We start from the raw sequence: 21175 nt of genomic DNA, 5'->3' as shown, positions 1-21175 counted from the left end.
GCACTCAGCACCAGGGACAGCAAGCCACAAAACTACACGCAACCCTGCCTTTGAACACATGCAGTTCGTTTTATTGTGCTATCACAACTTATTCCCTTTTATTCTTCGTGTGTGTGTGTGTGTGTGTGTGTGTGTGTGTGTGTGTGTGTAGACAGCTCAATATCTACTCACAGTGAAACGTGGTCAAATCAAAGTCCAGCGTGCTCTGATCTGTCCTGATCACCGCTGTATGTGTGGCACTAATGACCTGCCATACATACCCTCTGTTAACTCTCTACTGCGGGGTCTATTCTGCTACCCAGCCGGGTCGCGCAGACGTGGGAATACTTTTCAACCAGTGTGTGTTTGTGTTTCAAGTGAAACTGGCTTGGCTTTATAGAGAAGGTGGTGGGCGGGACTTGCAGCAGTGAAGGCACACTATTAGCTCCCGAAGGGCTCTTTCACCGGGGAACCCAATCCCAGCCGACTGCCTCTGCCTCGGGCGGAGTTTGAGGAGACCCGCGGTTAATTTTAGTTTGTGTTGGTTGGACGGAGAGGAGGAGGAGGAGGAAGAAGAAGAGGACGACGAAGTGGAGGAGGCGACGGCTGTCTTCTTCTTGTTGTTGTTTTTATTTTTTATTATTTGTCGCCTACCAGCAGGCACGTTTCTTGGGAGCAAACGCAAGCGGGTGTAACTGTCGTCGGCCGGTGTGTCCCGGTTGCGGTTCTACACTGACTTCTATGGAGGATAAATCTGATTAATCCTTTCTTGTTGTGCTTATTGGACCAATTTAACTTGTATAGAGCATTTCACCGGATACGGTTTGGACTAGTGTCTAAAGCCCGGACATTGGTCATCCAGGGAGATAAAACATGTCACTGTGTCAACAGCTGGAGCGGAAAACACGCGATGGATGTCGGTCAGTCTCCGCTTTGTAGATAACACATGGTCTTTATTCACCATTCTTGTATTCATTCATTAATTCACTGGACGGGGAGGTGAACAGACGCTGGCCTGCTGTCAGAGACACTGTGGGAAGAGGAGAACCGGTCACAGCGGTGAGTGATGCTTTAGTACAGATTCACGCTGCGGGGGTGACATCGCTACAGACAAAATGATCCCCTGTTTTGCTGTTTTAAAGATGGAGTCCCCCTACACAGACCCTGGCTGTTAATGCTTCACAGATTAATAAGTTAAGAAGGAAAGCAGGAGAGGCGAAGACAAGAAGCTCTCCCCTAACCCCGGGACGAATAACACGGCAGGATGCGTTACCGCCGTTAACTTCCACTCTGAGTGAGTGTGGGCAGTGCCAGCAGTTGGGGACGACCGTTGGCCGTTAATCCTACGCTGTGTGGGTGCGTGCACGCGCCTCTGTATGTGGATGGTGATGGTGAGAACCGGTTTTTGATGCGCGAGAAAGTGACGTGCCGCTCTCCTACCTTCCCGCCCTTTGCCACGAGCCTCAAGTCAACTCAGCGAACCAGGCAGCCGGGTCCAGCTTCATTTCTCTCTCCATAGCCTCCTCACAAACTCGCCACCTTTACCTACCTTCCCCGTGTTGTTGTTGTTATTGCTCTTATTATTTATTTGAGCGCGTGTCCCTCACTCTGACTCTCCAAGTCTCGCGGGATATAAAGGAAATAAAAGGGGTGAATCTAAAAGAGCGGAGGGGAAAAGGAAAGGAAACACACACACACACACGAAAACAGATTAAGACGAACAGGAGCCGCATATATGAAGATGCTGATGTGTGACCGCGGCGTCCAGATGCTCGTGACGACGGTGGGCGCGTTCGCCGCCTTCAGCCTCATGACCATCGCCGTCGGTACCGACTACTGGCTGTACTCGCGCGGGGTGTGCCGCGTGAAGAGCAGCGGCGACAACGACACGAGCCGCAAGAACGAGGAGGTGATGACGCACTCCGGCCTCTGGCGAACCTGCTGTCTGGAAGGTACGTGATCAGTCTGACTGGCTGCCTGTCTGTCTCTCCTCTCTCTGCTTCTGGCCGGCGCGTGTGTGTTTGTGTGTGTGAGTGCTCGTGCGTGTAGCTGTTTCCACACGCACACGCCCTGTCTCCCCTACTGTCTGCCTTTTAATACCAGAGGAGGTTTGTGTGTTTGCCTATGAGAGTGTGACAGCAGCCTATAATCCCTGTAACTCACTTCTTAAGCTGCTCTTCTCGACTTCACCCTCCACCGCAGAATAGATCGCAACTGAGTAGATGTGGCTGTCATCACGCTGCATAGCTCTGGGTAGAAATAAAGCACTAACAGGGCAAACAGAGCGTTATTAGCCAGGCATCTGCACCACTACCATGAACCAGGCATGTGCACCCTGGCACCACCACAGTAATGATGGGAAAGGTTTTTCCTTTGAAGGTGGATTGCACTGTTGTTCCAGGTTGGAGGAAAAAAAGAAGAAGCTTGTTTTGGCCTGAATGGCGCTGGAACTGGGTGTGAATTTCGCAAGCACCTGTTGATTATGGAACCAAAGGCAATGGTGGTTCACTGAATTCTTGCCAGAGAGTTTAGGCATAGGCTCTCAGTCATCCAGGTCATTCGGGAGTATTGAAAGAAAGTGATTGGATTTCTAAATTTCATGAAAATGTTTCACCTTTAAGTTCTGGTTCAGCCCAGAGCCCTTGAGTAAGTCAGAGTCCTATCAGCCGGGTGTTGTAGCATTGAAATAGTTTCTGCAAGTGCTTAGCTGGCAGTTGGACTGTGTGCTAATAACATACAGCATTGTTTTTAACTCCTCAAACTGTGCTTCTGTAACTCTGTGACGAAGCTAGCGTGGAGATGACGCCACTCTTCCATTCAATGGCTCTGGATCATTCCAAGTACAAGTTAAGTAACATGAAATATGCTGTGCAGTGGGGAGTGCTCAGATCTCTACACTGCAGAAACCAAAGAGCCACTCCATAAACTCACCACAAAACATAGAAGAGCCACCCTGACAGGACAAGACTCAGCTGTACATCTGCATCTAAAGGACAAAGGTCACTCTTTTGAGGATGCCAATATTCACATTATGGACAGAGAAGACAGATTGTTTAAAAGAGGAGTGAGACAGGCCATCTATGTCTACTGTGAACAACCATCCTTGAACAGAGGGGCACACCAAGCATTGAAGAGAAGTTGGTCTTTCCACTGAATCCAGACTTCTTGACTCTTATATGTAGAGCAGGGTGGTCCAACTCCAGTCCTCGAGAGCTACCGTCCTGCAGCTTTTAGACACATCCTTGTTCCGATACACCTGAATCAAATGAATGGTTTGTTATCAGGCCTTTGCCAAATTTGATGGCATGCTGAAGAGGTAATCCAACCATTTGATTCAGCTGTGTTGGAGTAGGGATGCATCAAAACTTCATGGCGGTGCAGTGAACTTTACAATTCACAAGCAATCTACATTTAGATAATGGGGAACTCCCAACACTCCAAAAGCCAGATAAACATATTTCCCATTCGACAAAACACAGGAGGAGTAATGTCAGTGACGATCAGCTACTACATCACTGAAACAGAAGTCAGATGACTCTTCTTTGTGTGACACTGACCAACATTTGACTGATGTAACAGTATCACACAAATTCATATTGAACATTTAGATATCAGCGGTTTAAATAGGCTGTTTTTTTTCCTTGTGCGAGTAAAGTGCACAGAATACGGGACGGCAAGCAAGGCTAACAGCTGTTGTGTTCACTGTAGCTGGTTTACATGAGTGCCAACATGGTAATGGTAATAAGTGCAGAGTGTTTGTTTGTGTGTGTTATCTTACATGTTTCCCTCACTTGTCCAAGGTAAATTTCCCCAGAGACAACAATGGCTAATCTAATCTAACATCTGATCTAACTTCGTTATCAGCTGGAAGAATTGACAATGTCTTGAAAAAGTTTTGGTTCCAAGAATGTGACTCAGACCTTGTTATTGCCCAAAATCAGATGAAGTCAGCTAGGCCTTTAACATCTAGTCTATCATATTTGATGTATGGGTTTTTGAGACTTCTACATCAGTGTGACTGTTTTTTCTCACTGAAAAAAACATAATAAATTGTACAATACGTTTAAGGAAATTAATTGCCCAAAAAATGTAAAAAGCCAGATGTAGTAAATATGATTCAAATTAAAATTCATATACATCACCCCCGCTGCTTCTTACTTTTTCAAGTCCTTATTTGCAGCATTTCTCCCTTTAAAAACTCTGAGTGATTTTCTTGTTAATTTGGACTTTTTCTAGAAACTCTCAAGGCATTTGGCTGCACATCCATCATATTTAGCACCACACAGAAGAGTGTGCCTTGATCACAGGGTTTGATTGGCTCTCTAAAGCCTTTTGGCTGTATGGATTGGCTCTTACATAGTTATTTTCTACTGAATTTGAGCACTCAAAGCTTTTTTTAATAAAGCCTCATTCACCCATTCATGCAAGTGCTTTTTCTATGCCTAAGCAGTTTTAACCTAACGTTCACATAGGCCAACAGTCTGATGGATGCATCAGAGGCAACTCGGGGTTCAGCATCTTGCCCAACGATACTTCTGACATGCAGGTTGGAGCAGCCTGGGATTGACCCACCAGTGTTCCAATTAATAGACAACTGAAGTGAACATAAAAAGGAAAAATCTAAAACTTGAACAAGATAGAGGACTTTGACACTGTCAACACGTCAAAGTGTGTGTGTGGGCGGGGGGGTGTTACAGCGCCAGATGGTGCAGGTATGCTGCTGTACGTTTATGCACACAGCAACACGCACATGTTATTGAATGAATAAACAGACAAATTCCAGGATATTCCCAATCCTCCACATAGGCACAGCTGTGGGAGCAGGATGCCAAGTTAACACAATGTCAGTGCATTCACACACACAGGCTCAGACAACGAAACATCATTTGCACATATACTCCTTCATGCACGCCTTTAACAACTGCTTTACTTAAGTGAAGAAGCTCTCTTATCTCTTTTGTCATTCTGTCCATCTTATATCCACTTAGCACAGTGGTAACACACTGGTAGCCATGCTTTTATAATTCATAGCTGCCCCATAAGCTGACAGGAAGCGGATGTGTGTATTAGCAACCTGTACTGTGTCCGACAACAGGGAGGGTGTGAGTGACTTAGACAGTAACTACAGACAAGTAGTGAAGCCTCATATATGCAGTGTTCTTACAGTGGAGGTGAACACACAGAGCAGTTACACATGCATGATGTGCAGCATTTACAGTTTTATTTAGCAGTGAAAATGGGCACCAAGGCAAAAAGAGACCTTAATTGAAAGAAATATTTACTTTAAGGCAATAATTAGCATATAAGTAGTAGCGAGCAGGTGGTCTTATTCTAAAGTTTTCACTGATTTTTAAATACAACTAACTAGGCGTAAAAGCGCCTGCACATGCACGTATTCTCTGCTTCTAAATGGAACCTGTTTTGCTTTTATTTTGTGTCACATACATTATTACAGTGATGGATGCTCATTTTAAACCTGTCCAGTGGTTCAAATAATGAGGTCAGCATGTGTATAATTAATCCCCATCTTAAGCTGCCTGAAAAAAAGTTAAAAGACTAGGCCTTTTTCTGCATATAGCAAGAATTCTTGAATGGTATAGTTTTGTTTGCCTTGATTTCAGATGCACTGTATTTGTTAAAAAAATAATATCCCAGCTCTTCATTGCTAAATTATAAATTAAGATTCAGGACAGTGCTTCGGTAATGCGGCCTCAATGCAAGGCATCAGCAAACTGCAATTTTAGATAAGCAAACAACTAAAAGGAAAGCCCAAAAGAAAAGAGCAGGGAAATAGCATAATAAGCATTAACATTTAACAACAACAGAGTTCATAAAGTGAGTTCTAGAGGAATTTTTAATGGGCTGCTTGTAATTTAGCACACAGGAATGTAGAGTTCTTATAGAATTTAAATAACAGGGATGTTTTCCAGATTCTGGCATAAATACTAAGGCCTGTAATAGGATGAATATTTACGTGCACTTGCTAATACCAGATGTTAACAGGGACCAGCAGTGTGTGGTGACGTTGGGATTTCTCTAAAGAGGTGCTGCGATAGAATAAATGAGCACAAGAAAAACTCCTTTAGAGAACAGACAAAACATGAATGAAGAGAAACCACAGTGCACATGAATGAAGCGGGGGAGAGGGGTGGAGAAGAGCAGCAAGTGAAAAGTGATGGATGAGCTGCGCGTGCCCTCAGTTTCAGGTGAATCTCTCGGGAGTTTGTGGGACCACAACGTGGATTTAGATGATCACTCGGTTACAGAATGAAGGAATAGGGTTTTAAACAGAGACAGAGGTAGCAGTGATCGCTCAGGTGGCTGCAGGAAGGAGGAGAGAAGGTTTAAAGATGCAGGTGGGGGTTGAGAATTGAAGGACAGAGTGAAAAGGAGGTCACAGTATAGGGAGATAAGCATTAATTAAATATGTGGGGTGTTTGACCATGTCTAGGATAAAAGCAATCACCTGACTGAGAGGGACAGCGGTAAAGACAGAGGAGGTAAGAGGAATCGTTAAGGAGGGTAACACTGAGAGAAGGGGACAGGTATATAAAAGAGAAAGAAGCAAGATTTCTCTTGAGAGGACATGACCAAAAAAGACAAAGGAAAAGGGGAGGTGTATATTTTATGATTTATATTTTAATATCTATCCAGACATTTTTAGAGTTTGTATTTTTAAACCAAAAAAACCTTCATATGTGTCCTTTATAAGAAAAGTCAACTACTTTTGCATGTTCCCATTATTTGCTTATGTCCTGGAAGCTCCATTTACAGGGGGAGGGGAGTGGGTATGCAAGATCATCAGGCTCTTGTGCAGTGCTCTGCAGCTTAATGCAGATGGTTTTACATGTAAATTGGTGCTGCACAAGAACTTGAAATGTATTTTGGATTGAATAACTGGTTTGCATAGTTGTGGAGAAAGTATTTTTGTTCGTTACGAACAGTAATATATACTAATACTCGTACTAAACAGCAGTATTAGCATCAAAATATTAAATACAAAGAATAGCCCAACTGATCGGTCAACAGGACGATATTATTGCGAGAAATATAACTCTTTGCCCAAAAAATGCGCATCAAGAAAATAACTTTCATTTATCCTCCAATAAATGAAAATTTAAAAAGTATAGAAGAAAAGGGAGAACGACACTTAAGCCATGTTATGAATGTTGACATTGCATACTTTGTCCACTAGAGCGCACTGTGCAACCTCCCTGTTTGCAACAACCAGCTGATCAAGCAAAGTCGGGTGTATACACATAATCTATGACTTGCCACAATAGAAGATTCTTTTTAAACTGCACTCTTATGTTATCTTAGGAAGGACTCATAAATGCATGACAATTATTAGGGAAATCGTTTTTCTTCTTTTTTTATCTGCTCGAAAGAAAAAAATATCAGTCGATATATCAGATTTTTAAATGACCAAATATCTGTATGGTATTGGTCTTAGAAATCCAACTCTCGGGCTCTCCTTTAAAGTTTAATTCATGGTCTCACAAATGTTTCTGTCTGCCTACACATTTCAGTTTGGAGAGGGGTTTTCACCCACTGCAAATGTGCTCCCATGCAATCTGAAAAAATCCTAACTAATAAATTTAAATTGACAAAATAATAATTACCTTATGCTGACTGTTAGTAATTAAATGTAGAAGAGAAGTTGCTCAATATCTCAGGGGCTGATGTCACCATGTTCCCCCTTTTAGACACACCCCTGTGTATAGGAAAACTGTAGCGTGTGGTCAAAATTTTCTCCTTTTATTCACAATGTTGCTGTTAAAACCGCAGTCCTTGATCCATAAAGAGACCCACATGCAGGAGGAAATTTACAGTTTCCTCCTGCATGTGGGAATTTTAAAAGATGGTAGAAGAAAGAGCTGGAAAGAGAAGAAAGCCAGATGTGGCGATGTGCAGGATAAAAGCAACATCTTAGAGAGACAGACATCATCGGGAAACAGATATTTAATCACAGCTGTGATGGAATTAATAGCACAAAAGGAGAGTTTGTACACAGCTGAAAAGCTTGGAAGAGAATGTAAAATAAAGGCTCCAGGGCTTAAAAGGAAGGAGGGTTTCAGACAGACCCGCAGGACATTTTGCTGTGTTTCTAAAGAAGGTATCAAGGGAGGGGGATAATAAGGGTAGGTAGGCTAAAGGATGAAGGGAGGAGATTTAGTAGAAGATGAAAAGTTTTACTGCATCTGGAAAGTAAAAATGATACATCAGAGAATGTCGGGAGAGATGGACTGAAGGAAGATAGCAATTGTGCCAGTAGCTACAGGGAAGGAGGTGTAATAGAGATGCAGTTAGAAGGGGAAAAAAAACAAAACAGATTTTTGCCAAATTCCCAAGGTCAGACCTTGCAATGCTTAAGAAAAGCAAAATCTGAGATTCTACAGACCTCAGTTAGTATGTTAAATTTCAAACCAAACACAGCATATCAGCACGAACGCCTACCACTAAATGTAAGCATGGTGGTGAAGACATGGTGATTCAAGCTTTTTTTGCAGCCACAGGACACTTCGAAGTCATCGATTGGACCATGAACTCTTCTGTATACCAAAGTATTTTAGAGTCAAATGTGAGGCGACCTGTCTGACAGCTAAAGCTTGGGCAAAACTGGGTCATGCAACAAGACAGTGAGCCAAAGCACGGCAACAAATCTGCAACAGAATGGCTGAAAAAGAGAAGAATCAAGGTGTTGCAGGAGGCCAGTCAAAGTCCGGACCTCAACCTATTTGAAATGCAATCGTGAGACTTTAAGAGAACTGTGCATAAACGAATGCCTGCAAATCTCATTGAACTGAAGCAACGCGATAAAACAGAGCGGGGCAAAAGTCTTCCACAGAGATGTGAGAGAATGATGAAGTCATACAGAAAATCCTTACGCTGAATAACTTACTTCTGCTAAAAGCTATTGAATTATAGAGTCTTAGTTTTTACACCCACTGCTTTTGTATTTTGCTGCATTTTTAGGAGTAGGAGCTTCAAATTGATACATTTGGTGTATCGACTATTTTGAATCTCAGTGACCTAAACCTTAAGGTCAAAGTTCAAGTTTTCTGAAAATCTTGCGAATGCAATAATTTGAGAACAAGGCGACATGGGATTTGTAAATTGTAAAATACTATAGGTGTGTCGACTTGGAAGCTGAGTGTTTTTCATTGAGTCACGATATGTAAATCCTTAGAATTGACAGGGGATGGGTCTTTTTTGGTCTTTAACCATGACTCTAAGTCTAGCATGCATATATTTTTCTTTCATTACATGTCATACGTATAGAAAAATCTTCTTTTTAATGTTTATACTTAACCAAGCCTTCTTATTTTCATATCAGAACTGATGTGTGTAATTGCATGACACTGTTTTAATAATAATAATAATAATAATGTATAATTTATTGATCCTTTATTGATTCCCCCGTGGGGAAATTCCTCTCTGCATTTAACCCATTCACTCTGTGAAGCAGTTGGCAGCCATTGGGCACCCGGGGAGCAGTTTTAGACCACACGGTGTCTCCAGCCTCATGGCAGCAGTTTGTTTCAGGGCAGCTGAACAACAACCTCTGAAAGGACTCAAGCCAGGCTCCAAAATCTCGAGGAAAGTCTTCACAGAAGAGCAGAAGCTGTTGTGGCAGCACATTAATGGTCCTGGATTTAAAATGAGACATAACAATAACATGTGAGTGTAATGTTTGCTAGCTGCGTGGAGGGAATCCTGAAACAGCCATGTATGAAAGCGATAACAGATAAGAGGGAAAACTGGAATGGGATGAATTAATGTTTTGTGAATGTGAGAGAAAACTAGGTAGAGTGAAGGAGGAGCGGTGAGAAGATTTGAAACATGAACAGAGAGATGTTTTCGGGGGGGGGGGGGGGCTTTGCTGTTTGAGTAGGGACAGACTGAGAGAAGGGGGGAAGAAGAGAGAGATAGAGAAGAGGTGTGCAACCGAGCAGAACCTGCCTCGTTCTCTTTCATCAGCCATCACCGTGGAAACTAGCCTCCTCCTCCTCCTCTTTCCCTCCCAGCTTCTCTTTCCTTCGCCTGCAAAAAGGTAATCAGAGAGAGCGAGAGAGGCAGAGGCACAGAGAGAAGGAGGAAGAGAGAGAGAAAGAAAGCGGCACAGTCACCCAGACTGAGCTGTCAGAGGCGCTCCGAGGAAACAAGCAGTCCAATTTGCTCTGCTTTTCAACTTTCTTTCCTGTCCGTTGCTCACTCCCTCCTCCTCTGTTATCTAGTTGACAAAACCATTTAAATTGTGAGTGCGTGTGTTCGTGGACACGTGTGGCCAGGTTTACACAGACCACTTACATGCAGATTTTGGATCACATGCCAACTCATTGGGGTCAGCTTGCTTGGGACAAAGGCTGTCCTCCCCATAGAAACTACAAAAATGGTTATCTGTCAGATGTCTAACAAAAAAAAGACCTATGTTTGCATTTTAAAATGTTTTATGATCGTAGAGAATCAAAGGGATAAGAGCTTTCCTATTGTGAAATACAAATCTAGGTATGAGGTTAGCCAGTAGTCATTCATGTATTCTGTTCAAACTACTGTGACTTTCCTTCATGCTGAGCCGTGGAGCTGACATGTTTGGCAGAAAATTTACTCATTTTGTCGGTTGGATTGCCATGCTACTCTTGGGATGGACCGTAATCGCTTTGATGGTCCCCTGACTTTCCATCTAGTGCCAAAATCAGGTCACAGATTTTGTCCAAAAGTAGCATGCTAGCTCACTAAACTCCGACAGTAAGCATAATGAACAGTAACGTGGCTGTAGATACTATCCAAAAAGGATCATATGAATTACATTTTTTGTATCCCAAATAGTTTTAACTACACTGGCAATCTAAAAAAGCTAAATTATTTCAGTTATTTGACCATTTTTGGTTGGATTTGAGGAGTTCCAGTTAGCCACATTTGCACCATAATCAAAGTCATGTTACTGTATTGGGTCTTAAGCTTTTTTTTGTCTTGTTCGCATTTAGATACTGGAAAAATGAATGGCACCCTGTTTTTGTTTTAATTAATCACTTGTGCTTCAATCACACAGGCCTAGAGACCAATCATCAACCTCCTGGCAACCACTGGTTGCTAGGGGAAAACAATATATTCCTTTCCTGGTTGGTTGGTGGTTGCTGAAGGTTCCTGGCTGTGTCCTGTCTTGCATTTCTGCTGCAACCAGGCACTGCTTTTTGTTTGAGGGCAAACAGTCTGGTTTCCTTCACACTTTCCCGGTTGCCTATACCTCTTTGTTACCAGTTTCACCTAGAGACTGCCACCAACCTCCAGAACCACTTTTCAACCAGTCAGACACACCAGGAATATATATTTTTCCCTAGTGAGTGGTTGTTTTCAAGTTTCAAAGCGTGGGTGACAGGGGTCTTGACTGATGCCCCATTCCCACAGCAATCGTTGCTAACGATATATAACTGTAGCCATTAATCAAGCCATTGATATTGCTTAAAGTTTTAAGTCATAGCGTCAAAATGGCAAAATCTAGAATTCGTTATCTTGAGGCTGAATTTCAAAGGCTCTGAAGTTTGTTCAAATAGTGAACATCTAATCTAAATCAGCAACTTGTCTCACACGTGGTGCAGTGTCAGCAGTTTTTAAAACTAGACACCTTTCCAAAAGTTGAGCTACGCAATTGTTCTTTTGGTAGTAATATATGGTGTAACCTCACTATATACATTAACACAAGGATGACACCTCTAGGAAATAAAATGTGCTAGACTGTAAGTGTATGTAATTTGCTCGTCATGGATGCAATAGCTACTTTTAATGCCAGCGTACATCCTTTACAAATTCTTTTCTAATTTTCTTCTGCTTTTGAAATAAGCCTGAAGTCCAGTATTATTCCAGACATTATGACTTTCTCCACCTGCCATTTGCTGTCTGAAGAGTCACCACAAATGCCCTTCCTTTCCACTCACCTGCATTCGCCTCATTAATGAGGCCCTGCAGTATTCATACTACCTCAGCTCACCATGTCTCACTTGCCTGTTTGTTAATCTGTGCCTTGTAGCATCCTGGCTTCCCGTTTGGGTTTTTTTTTTTACATTGTATTGTGTTTAAAAAATAATAATAACCTTGCCTGTGGTTTAGATTCACCGGATGCTTCCAAGTAAAGCTCACTTCTTGTTTTTAATCACCCATTTCACAAGTTCTGCTTTAGTTTGAACTGAAATGCAGACATATCCCCTGACCCTGACTACAAAATATTTTCCTTGCCTTGCTTTTCTTAACAGTTCTTACAATAGACTGTGTATGAAACAGTAATGTATCTGCAGTTTGAAAGGGTAAGGGCAGTGCAGGTGTGCCTTAAGTGACCTTTCTGTGAATTGCAATGTATGCAGGTTAGGAAAATGACACTTTTGTGGTACGGTGCTATTGGGTCTTTAAGATAAGATGTCAACACTGTTGCTGCAGCATTTTTGATCAACCAAAGGCTTTTCAGGGAATTTTAGGACAGTTTTTCACCAGCTTTGGCTTTTTTCTGCCTGTTAAAAAATTGTGTACAAATGTGCTTTTCTACTCAACACTTGTATGGATTGTGTTATTTAAGTTATCTGTGCTTTATTGTGGGGATCTCGTACACTGAGTTTTAGTCTTTTAGTGGGTGGCCAACTTCAGTGTTGGACTCTTCTGTGAATACAGGGTTTGTGCGTGGGTGAGAGTTGGATCAAGGACAAACATCCACCTTGTGGCTCATTTGTCACAGTCATGGGGTTACGCAGACTTGTTGTTTGTATGCGTCCCCTTTTTCAACCTTGTTTTGAGGCACAAAATTTTTATTTATTTAGGAGTGGATTATGTTCAATGTTCAGTATATTTTATTTCACAAGAACTAGACTGATACGGCATTGAATAGCTGTATTTTAATTAAAGCATTAAAATGTCCGATGCTTTGATTTGCAAATGAGATAATTTGACAATTTAACTCAGTAACTATTATAAATAATTCTCAGGTGTGTGTGTGTGTGTGTGTGTGTGTGTGTGTGTGTGTGTGTGTGTGTGTGTGTGTGTGTGTGTGTGTGTGTCCATCTTAACAGCTCTATCTGTAACATGCTGATATTCTCCAGAGTTTTTTTTAAGGTATCAATTATTTTTACAGTGTGTATTAAAGAATGCGTGGTATACAAGGGGGGGTGTGCAGGTTTGCGCTTATGTTCATATGTTTTATGCATAAGTGACAACAGTTGCATGCTGGGCCCTGTAGGAGAAACTCAACCACATGACTCAGATAAAACACACAAAGACGCACACACAGGCAGACAATCATGCATACTCTGAACTCTCATTCCTGTTTGTGTCCCATAATGCTTCGCTGTGGCTGTGCCTGCAGCTGCCCTCGAGCAACTGTGACCTTTGTGAGGGAAATGCCTCCTGATAGATGCTCCCACTACGCATGTGTGTGTCTCCATGTTCTCTTCTTTTTTGTTTGTGTGTGTCTGTGATCATTACCGTGCTGTTTATTAGACTGAAAAAACAATAACCAACAGCAAATTTGAAAACATGCAGTCTCCTCCATGCACTTACACTTGACTGCCCAAGCACACACGTGCACGACTTCACAGATTAGCTCGCGTGCCAGTGTCCCCGTGTTCAGATTGATGTCTGTAGCTGCTTATGATAAAAAAAAAATGATTATCTGTGTGTGAAATTGATAAAATAGCCAACTGGACTGGGGCCAGTCTACTGAATTTTATCCCACTGTCCTCAGACCTCAAAACAACCCAACTCTCCTTCTTTACTATAATGAAATTAAGCTTTTGGAAGGCAACTATTGTAGGAACATAACACCTTGTACGTAGTAGCAAATAACACCGAGAAGACCTGGCACTCTTTTCTGCTTCCCCACATTAATATAACTGCTGGAGATACAATATAACACTTGCATGAGCAATAATTGATCCAGTGTACCATCGTCAGTGCACGTACGAACTTTTCAAGCATACTAAGTAGTCCCATTATTTTAGGAGCCCCATCTAATAAAGAAAAGTAATATCCAGCTGGCAAAGGATATAATTTCACTTGTGGTATGCAGGGAAAGGATAAATGAAAGTGCTCTTTAGGAATGAGGGAAATGGTTGCCTGCTGGAGTCCCAGAAAGGTGGCCTCAGCTGTGGTTTCGTCCTGAAAAGAGATATTTATTAAAAGGCTGTCATCCAAACGCCTTCGTGGAAAGATTTGGATGTGTGCCGGCTTGAGTAAAATCTCATGAATAGGAAAACACTTAAAGAAATGAGATGTATGTCACATTAAAAAAAATAAAAAATAATAGCGCACTCTCCTTACATAGTGAGACAAATGTGTGGCTCTATTTTAATGATCTTATTAATCTTCTGTAACTGAGACGGAAAGATTTTCTTTCTTCTAAGCCAATTTGTTAAGCCTGAACTGAGGGGCTTTAATTTAAGCAGCCACCTGAGAGCCTCACATTGGATTTTTCTTTAAACGCCACACACCTTTGTTCATTTCCACTGTTTGTTTTATGATTTTTTTAAATGTTTTACAAATGTGTCATGGTGCAGATTTGAATGTTTTGTTTTTTGGCCACAGTGAATAGCTTATTAGCTTATTAACTTTTTTTTGCTTCTGCTTGGCGATACTCAAACAGACCACTTCAACAGTATTAACCGTGCAGGTTAAACTTTAGGACTACAGCAGTAGTGAGTCTAAATTACCATTTGTAGTCATTCAAATAATGTGCAGACAAGGAAAGACACATAGAATATAATAGAATAATCCTTTAATTGTCCCACAAGGGGAAATTTGGTTGTAACAGCAGCCAAAAAGACAAATATACAAACAAACAGGACACAGGACACGGAACAGAAACATACACAATTTTTCTTACATATTTACATTAAGGACAATGGTTACTATAAACAGAGAGAACTGTACAGTTATTGAATAAAATAAAAATAATTACAGGTAAGAGGCAAACCAGGTTGTAGTGCAAATTGGTTAATTAACTAACTTATTGCAGTTACAGCGCAGATGTAAACATCTATGTTTGTTGGGAGCAGTTCAGATTGTACAGTCTGACAGCTGCAGGGAGGAAGGACCTGCGGAAACGCTCCTTCATGCATCGAGGATGCAGCAGTCTGTCACTGAAGGAGCTCTGCAGTTCAGCACCATCTACATGCATGGGGTGGGAGACTCTGTCCATCAGAGATGTTATTTTGGCCAGAGTCCTTCTGTCTCCCAGCACCTGTACTGGGTCCAGGGTGCATCCCAGAACAGAGCTGGCCTTCCTGATGAGTTTTTCCAACCTCTTCCTCTCAGCTGCCGATAAACTGCTGCTCCAACATACCACACTGTAAAAAATGACAGATGCCACCACAGAGTCATAGAAGGTCTTTAAAAGTGCTCCCTGCACTCCAAATGACCTCAGCCGCCTCAGCAGGTAGAGTCTGCTCTGACCCTTCCTGTAGAGAGCATCAGTGTTGTGGCTCCAGTCCAGTTTATTATTCAGGTGAACACCCAGGTACCTATAAGAGTCCACTATCTCAATGTCCACTCCCTGGATGTTCACCGGTGTCAGTGTGGTGGGTCTGCGTATCCGGAAGTCCACCACCAACTCCTTCGTTTTCGTTTTTGCATACTAGCTCCCCATGTCATTAGGCACACCTTCCAATACCAGGGATACCCTTTTGTCTTGAGAACTGACTCAAATGAACAAGGTGCTGGAAACATTCCTCGGGGATTTTGGTCCATAACATGATGGCGTCACACGGTTGCTGTGGATTTGCTGCTGCACATGCATGATGTTAATCCCCACCGTCTAAATATTTCAGCATAAATCGACTCTTCAGACTGAGCAACATTTTTCCAGTGCCCTGGTATCTACACAGGCAGACAGTGAAATTATAAATGGCTCATGTACCCCTAATTTTGATGAGCATGTGGACTGTAGCCTCAGTTTTCTGTTCTTAGCTGCTCCTCACTGGATATGGTCTCTTTTTGGACCGTAACCGTAGTGATGACTGTGCAGTAAAATCTCTGAATTTGGATTGTTGGTGCTGTCTGCCACATTCAGTTACTTTAATCAACTTTCCTCCCCATTCATAGTCTTGCTTTGAATGTCAAAGTTCAAAGGTGGTCTTCACTATTTCTGCATGCCTAAACGCACCGAGTGCTGCCGTGTGTGTGTGTGTGTGTGTGAGTGAGTGAGTGAGTGAGTGAGAGAGAGAGTGTGTGTGTGTGTGTGTGGGATCATAGGCTGGTTTTGACACTTGACATAAGTGTTTGTGACAACTGACTCACTTACTGATACAGCATTTGGAGGTACATCACTGAAACATCACTGTAGGCTAAAAATATGTGACTCATATAGCCCCATGTGCGCGCACACACACACACACACGCACACACACACACGTTTTAGTTACAGTAACAGGGCCAGACAGCGCGTTTGACTGACAGAGATCCACATCGAGATTGTCTGACAGCTACCTGCTCCCCAGTTTGGATCCTTGTTTTAGTACTCTCCACTGCTATAAAATGTGTACAACACATACTTGTTTGCTTAGTGCTTGACAGGGTGACGTGGAAAGCGTGAAATATTAGACATGACAGCTTCAGTATTTGAGCGTCCGAGTCCTCATGTGCCAAAATTTTGGAATCACTCTGGAATCACCATGTGTTTTGATTATTTACTTTCCTGTTGGAGACTGGCTCAATGTCCTCCCCCTTCATTATTACTGCATCATTAAAAAAGCAGGTAGTGAAGTACACATTTAGAGACATACCAGCACTACTCATGCGCAGTACACGCAGTACTTAATTCTTCCTGTTATTCTAAAGTTTTGGAATAAAGTGTTCATGCCTTATTTTGAGCATGTTTGGAAATTACAACCTGAGAAGTCCTGGATCAGCTCCAAAAGCAATAAATCTGTATCCTCAGCTGTGAATTCATTCAGTCGAATAAAATCACTGAAAGACATTTTTTTTTAAATCTCAACGAGACAGATCTTTGGTGAAGATGAAGCATACGTCTTACTACAAGGATGACAGTGTTATATATTTTTGATAGATGCTACAAATCTCACAGAGAAATTCACAACATTCTGAGTGTGTGTTAATCCCGCTTGCTTGCATATTTTCAGTCAGAAGCTCACAGTCCATTTGTTTCTCCTGAAGGCATAAATCTTTAAAAACAGCAGTGCAACCAGACAGCAGACCGTTAGCACATTTTGACCCAAGCGGAAACCACCAAGCGATATCCCTTAAGAAGCAGTTTGTGTAATAGCTGCTGGATGATACCTCTAAAAATAGATCTCACACTTCAATACTGAATTTTAACAGCATGCTTTGAGAAATATGATCTGTAGTTTGTTTATTTATTTATTTTAGCTGCTTCGGCTGACTGATCGATCAGCTTGTTCCATAGAGTCTACAATTCAGAAGAATTGCTCCTCCTTCCACAGTATTGCACAGTACTTCATCCAAATTGTGCATAAGGTCATATTTGTAATATGAATTTATGCAGTAACCTGTGATTTTTAAAATATATGAACGATCTTATCTATAATTTTTTTTAATCTAGTTTTGTTAGGTTTTTTAACCTTTATTTATATTGGACAGTGTAAAGAGGATTTAAACCCAGGCCTCTGGAATCGCCTTATGGCATATGTGTTCTCCACTCCACCTGGTTTTGTACTATTGACAGTGTTGGGAAGGTTACTTTTAAAATGTATTCCATTACAGAATACAGAATACATGCCCCAAAATGTATTCTGTAACCTATTCCGTTACGTTACTCAATGACAGTAACGTATTCTGAATACTTTGGATTACTTAATATATTGTGGCGAGTTCAGACAAGGAGGAGACGGAGGTATCGTTTGGTCTTGCTTCCCGTGAGCTAGCCAGGGAGCACAGCTGTTTATTACATTTGCAGAAGAACACACTGCCACTATGGAACGCCAGGACTGCCATAATGAATTAATTAAATACACCATTAAATAATTAATTAAATGTGGCAATAATTAATTAAAATTGGAATTAATTAATTAAATAAATAGTTATGACACATGTAATTAATTAATTATTGACACATTTAATTAATTATTTATGTATTTCACATTTTAATTAATTATTGACACATTTAATTAATTAATTATTGACACATTTAATTAATTATTTATGTATTTCACATTTTAATTAATTATTGACACATTTAATTAATTATTGACACATTTAATTAATTATTTAATGATATATTTATTTATTTCATTTTGGCAGTCCTGACGCCTGGCTCTCATCATGAAATAATTTTATCTGTCAGCCTCACCCATCAAACTCAGGGGGCGGGGTTAACGCTGATCGAGTCAAAACCATTGCTTTGGCCTGGTGGCCATTGTTTCTAGCACACAACAACCGGCATGTGGAAGCTAACAGAACTGAACTTTGAAAAACCCTGTTTGTGTGTCACCAAATACCGTTTTAATATTTTTTTAGCCGAGAATGTAGTGGTTTAATCTTCATGTGTCTGGTCGGTTTGTCAAGATACAGCCTCTTTGCAAAAGTGTTTCGATGATTTCGGAGATGTCTGTCCAGTCTCATGGCAAAGCGTGGGATAGACCCGCTCGCCTCGCAAGCAATCCCACCGACAAAGCGCAGGCCCCGGTACACAGCTGTAGTAACCCCCGCTGACTTCTTTTACTGAGGTTATATTTATCGGTGTTTTATTTCCTGAAGTTCTTATGTGTCCTACGTGTTTCAGTCGCCAATTCTGAATTATAACTAACATTTAAAACATGTTTAAGGAGGAGAGAGAGCAAATAAATCTGTTTAACATCTGATCTTTGGGTTTTTGTTCAGTAATCAGCGTGACCTGTGTATAAACGCATAAAAGAGATAAAGTTGGTGTTTCCGTCATGTAGTAACTGCTGGCTTTAACTGTACAAAGGTTGTTCGACACTATGAAACACATACAGACTTCATGATGTTCGGCTAAAATTTTATTGTGAATATTAATCATGAGGGTAAACGGCCCTGTACACCACGGAGCGAGGTCAGCATATCCACGATATCCTCAGCTCCATGAGTTAACACAAAGTTTCCCAGCTGACTATCTAACTGCCAACTATTCGAGAGACGTGAAAATATACAGCATAAAGAAAAGTGTAAGAGACTCAGCAGCAGATTAGAATAACAGTTATACATTTAATAAATCACCAAATGAATCCAAGAAACGAGCAAACCTGTTCCGACAGTTTGAATTTGTATTCCCTCAGCTGCAGACTCGCTGCTGTTTAAATGTTTGAAAAGGAAGATTAGATATAAAAAACGTCAAACATAGACTCAGTCTGCCTTCACATTTGATATGAGGCCAGCACGTATAGTGGCCTCAGCAGGCTATTACTGAAATACACGTGCTATATCATAAACTATGATATAGATAGGGAGGTCCTATTAACATGTTTTAAAGGACACCTTCCTGCCTTTAGTCTCATTCATGAGCAGTATTAGTTTTCTTCTAACATCCAGAAGTCTGCACAATGTGTTTCATAGTTTGTAACAAGCCTTTGACAGGTAAACATAACATGACCGAAAAAGCAAAAAAAAAAAAAAAAAAAAAAAAAAGGAGAGAGAGAGAGAGTATTGACGTAAGAAGAGAAAATGCTCTCAATTATGGAGACAGGCAAATGGTTCATTTATGTTTGATGTGTGTTTATTCCTCCCTAAATATCGTCGGTGAAGTTCGCCATGCACGTCAGATTTCCCTGCGCATTTTTATACCTCTGCCAACAGAGAGAGAGAAAAAAATCACATTCTAACAGACAGCTGGTGCTTAGAATACAGTTGAATAACTATTAAAAAACAGATGATATTTAGATGATAGTTCAGTCTAACACATGTGCCAGTGAACCATTAAACGTCTGTGAAACTATGCAGTTATGAAACGTAACTTTAACCTCAGCCAAACCGATTTGCTCAGTTGTAAATAAAACAGCGAAGTAAACGTGACCCGACAGACAAAACCTGAGTGAATGAAGTCCAGCGTTTAACCACTGAGAGCTAAAACTCAGCTGAGGTTTCAAAGCTGTGTGCCGGTGATTGGACATCAGCCGCTGATGAAGCTGTTCGCCTATAAAGTGCTCTGTAAGGAAACAAGCTCCAGCAGCTCTGCGCTCGGGGAAAACACTATATTTACTTATCTTGTGCAGAAAAATGCGCTGACATTGCTTTATATCGAGCACCGGCTGCCCAGTTAAACTGTGACTATCACCAGGTAACGTAGGCGTGTTTCTTGAATTAGCAGCAGGTGTTAAACAGCTGACAGATGAGGAGGAGGATGCATGCAGGTAAACTGAGGGTCTGTTGAGCTGATCGCTGGTTTCGTGAGAAAAATGTCAGCTCGTTCTTTATGTTACAGAAGCACAGAGACACAAGACCAGGCGGAAAGAGACGATCGTTCGGTGAAAATGAGAATCTGCGAATGCAACATGTGGAACACGGAGAGTGGAATATGTAAACAAACCGGTTAACGTAACCCCCTCGGTGCACTCTGCATGCTAATTGTTAGCAGAGCTAGTGAAATCTCTGAAAACATCTGAGCACTTTTGCAAACATGTTCTATGTTGACAACCTGACCAGACGTACGGCGCGACATTCGCGGCTAAAACACTGTTAAAAGTGTAGCTGGTGACAGAAAAACGGGGTATTTTAAAACTACACCACCACCATTGCTGCCTGTGATTTGATCTGCATTCTGGGATACCTGGCTGCCCCAAGTCTACACAAGCAATCGATTATCTAGGATCGACCTGTTTTGACTTACTTTGCACGGCAACCAATCAAATGTTAGAGAAGCTGCATGGGCAGCGTTAACCCCGCCTCCTGAGTTTGATGGGTGAGGCTGACAGATAAAATTATTTCATGATGAGAGCCAGGTGCCAGGACTGCCAAAATGAAATAAATAAATATATCATTAAATAATTAATTAAATGTGTCAATAATTAATTAAAATGTGAAATACATAAATAATTAATTAAATGTGTCAATAATTAATTAATTACATGTGTCATAACTATTTATTTAATTAATTAATTCCAATTTTAATTAATTATTGCCACATTTAATTAATTATTTAATGGTGTATTTAATTAATTCATTATGGCAGTCCTGGCGTTCCATAGCCACTAGCTAACTGCTCAGCGCGGCAACCACAACACACATA

At 41.3% G+C, this 21175-nt stretch overlaps 1 protein-coding gene across 2 annotated transcripts in view; it reads left to right on the top strand.

Moving 5' to 3' along the window:
- Positions 1-296: 296 nt before the first annotated feature.
- The window catches only part of cacng3b (calcium channel, voltage-dependent, gamma subunit 3b), a 36604-nt gene continuing 15725 nt past the window's right edge, over positions 297-21175 (top strand). Inside the window, exons 1-2 of one of the 2 annotated variants that reach the window (XM_086288741.1) lie at positions 297-1038; positions 1122-1931. In XM_086288741.1, the coding sequence (XP_086144867.1) occupies positions 1715-1931 (217 nt within the window). In that variant the 5' untranslated portion in view covers positions 297-1038; positions 1122-1714. Of the gene's footprint in view, positions 1932-21175 lie in introns of both variants that reach the window. The other variant, XM_086288740.1, reaches the window with a different exon arrangement.

The sequence above is a fragment of the Aulonocara sp. 'chitande type north' Nkhata Bay genome, linkage group LG4 (assembly GCF_057382095.1).
Source record: "Aulonocara sp. 'chitande type north' Nkhata Bay isolate Kocher_YH1m ecotype deep benthic linkage group LG4, A_spYH_male_GT1.1, whole genome shotgun sequence".
NCBI lineage: Eukaryota > Metazoa > Chordata > Actinopteri > Cichliformes > Cichlidae > Aulonocara > Aulonocara sp. 'chitande type north' Nkhata Bay.
This window is presented reverse-complemented; position numbering and strand designations above follow the sequence as displayed.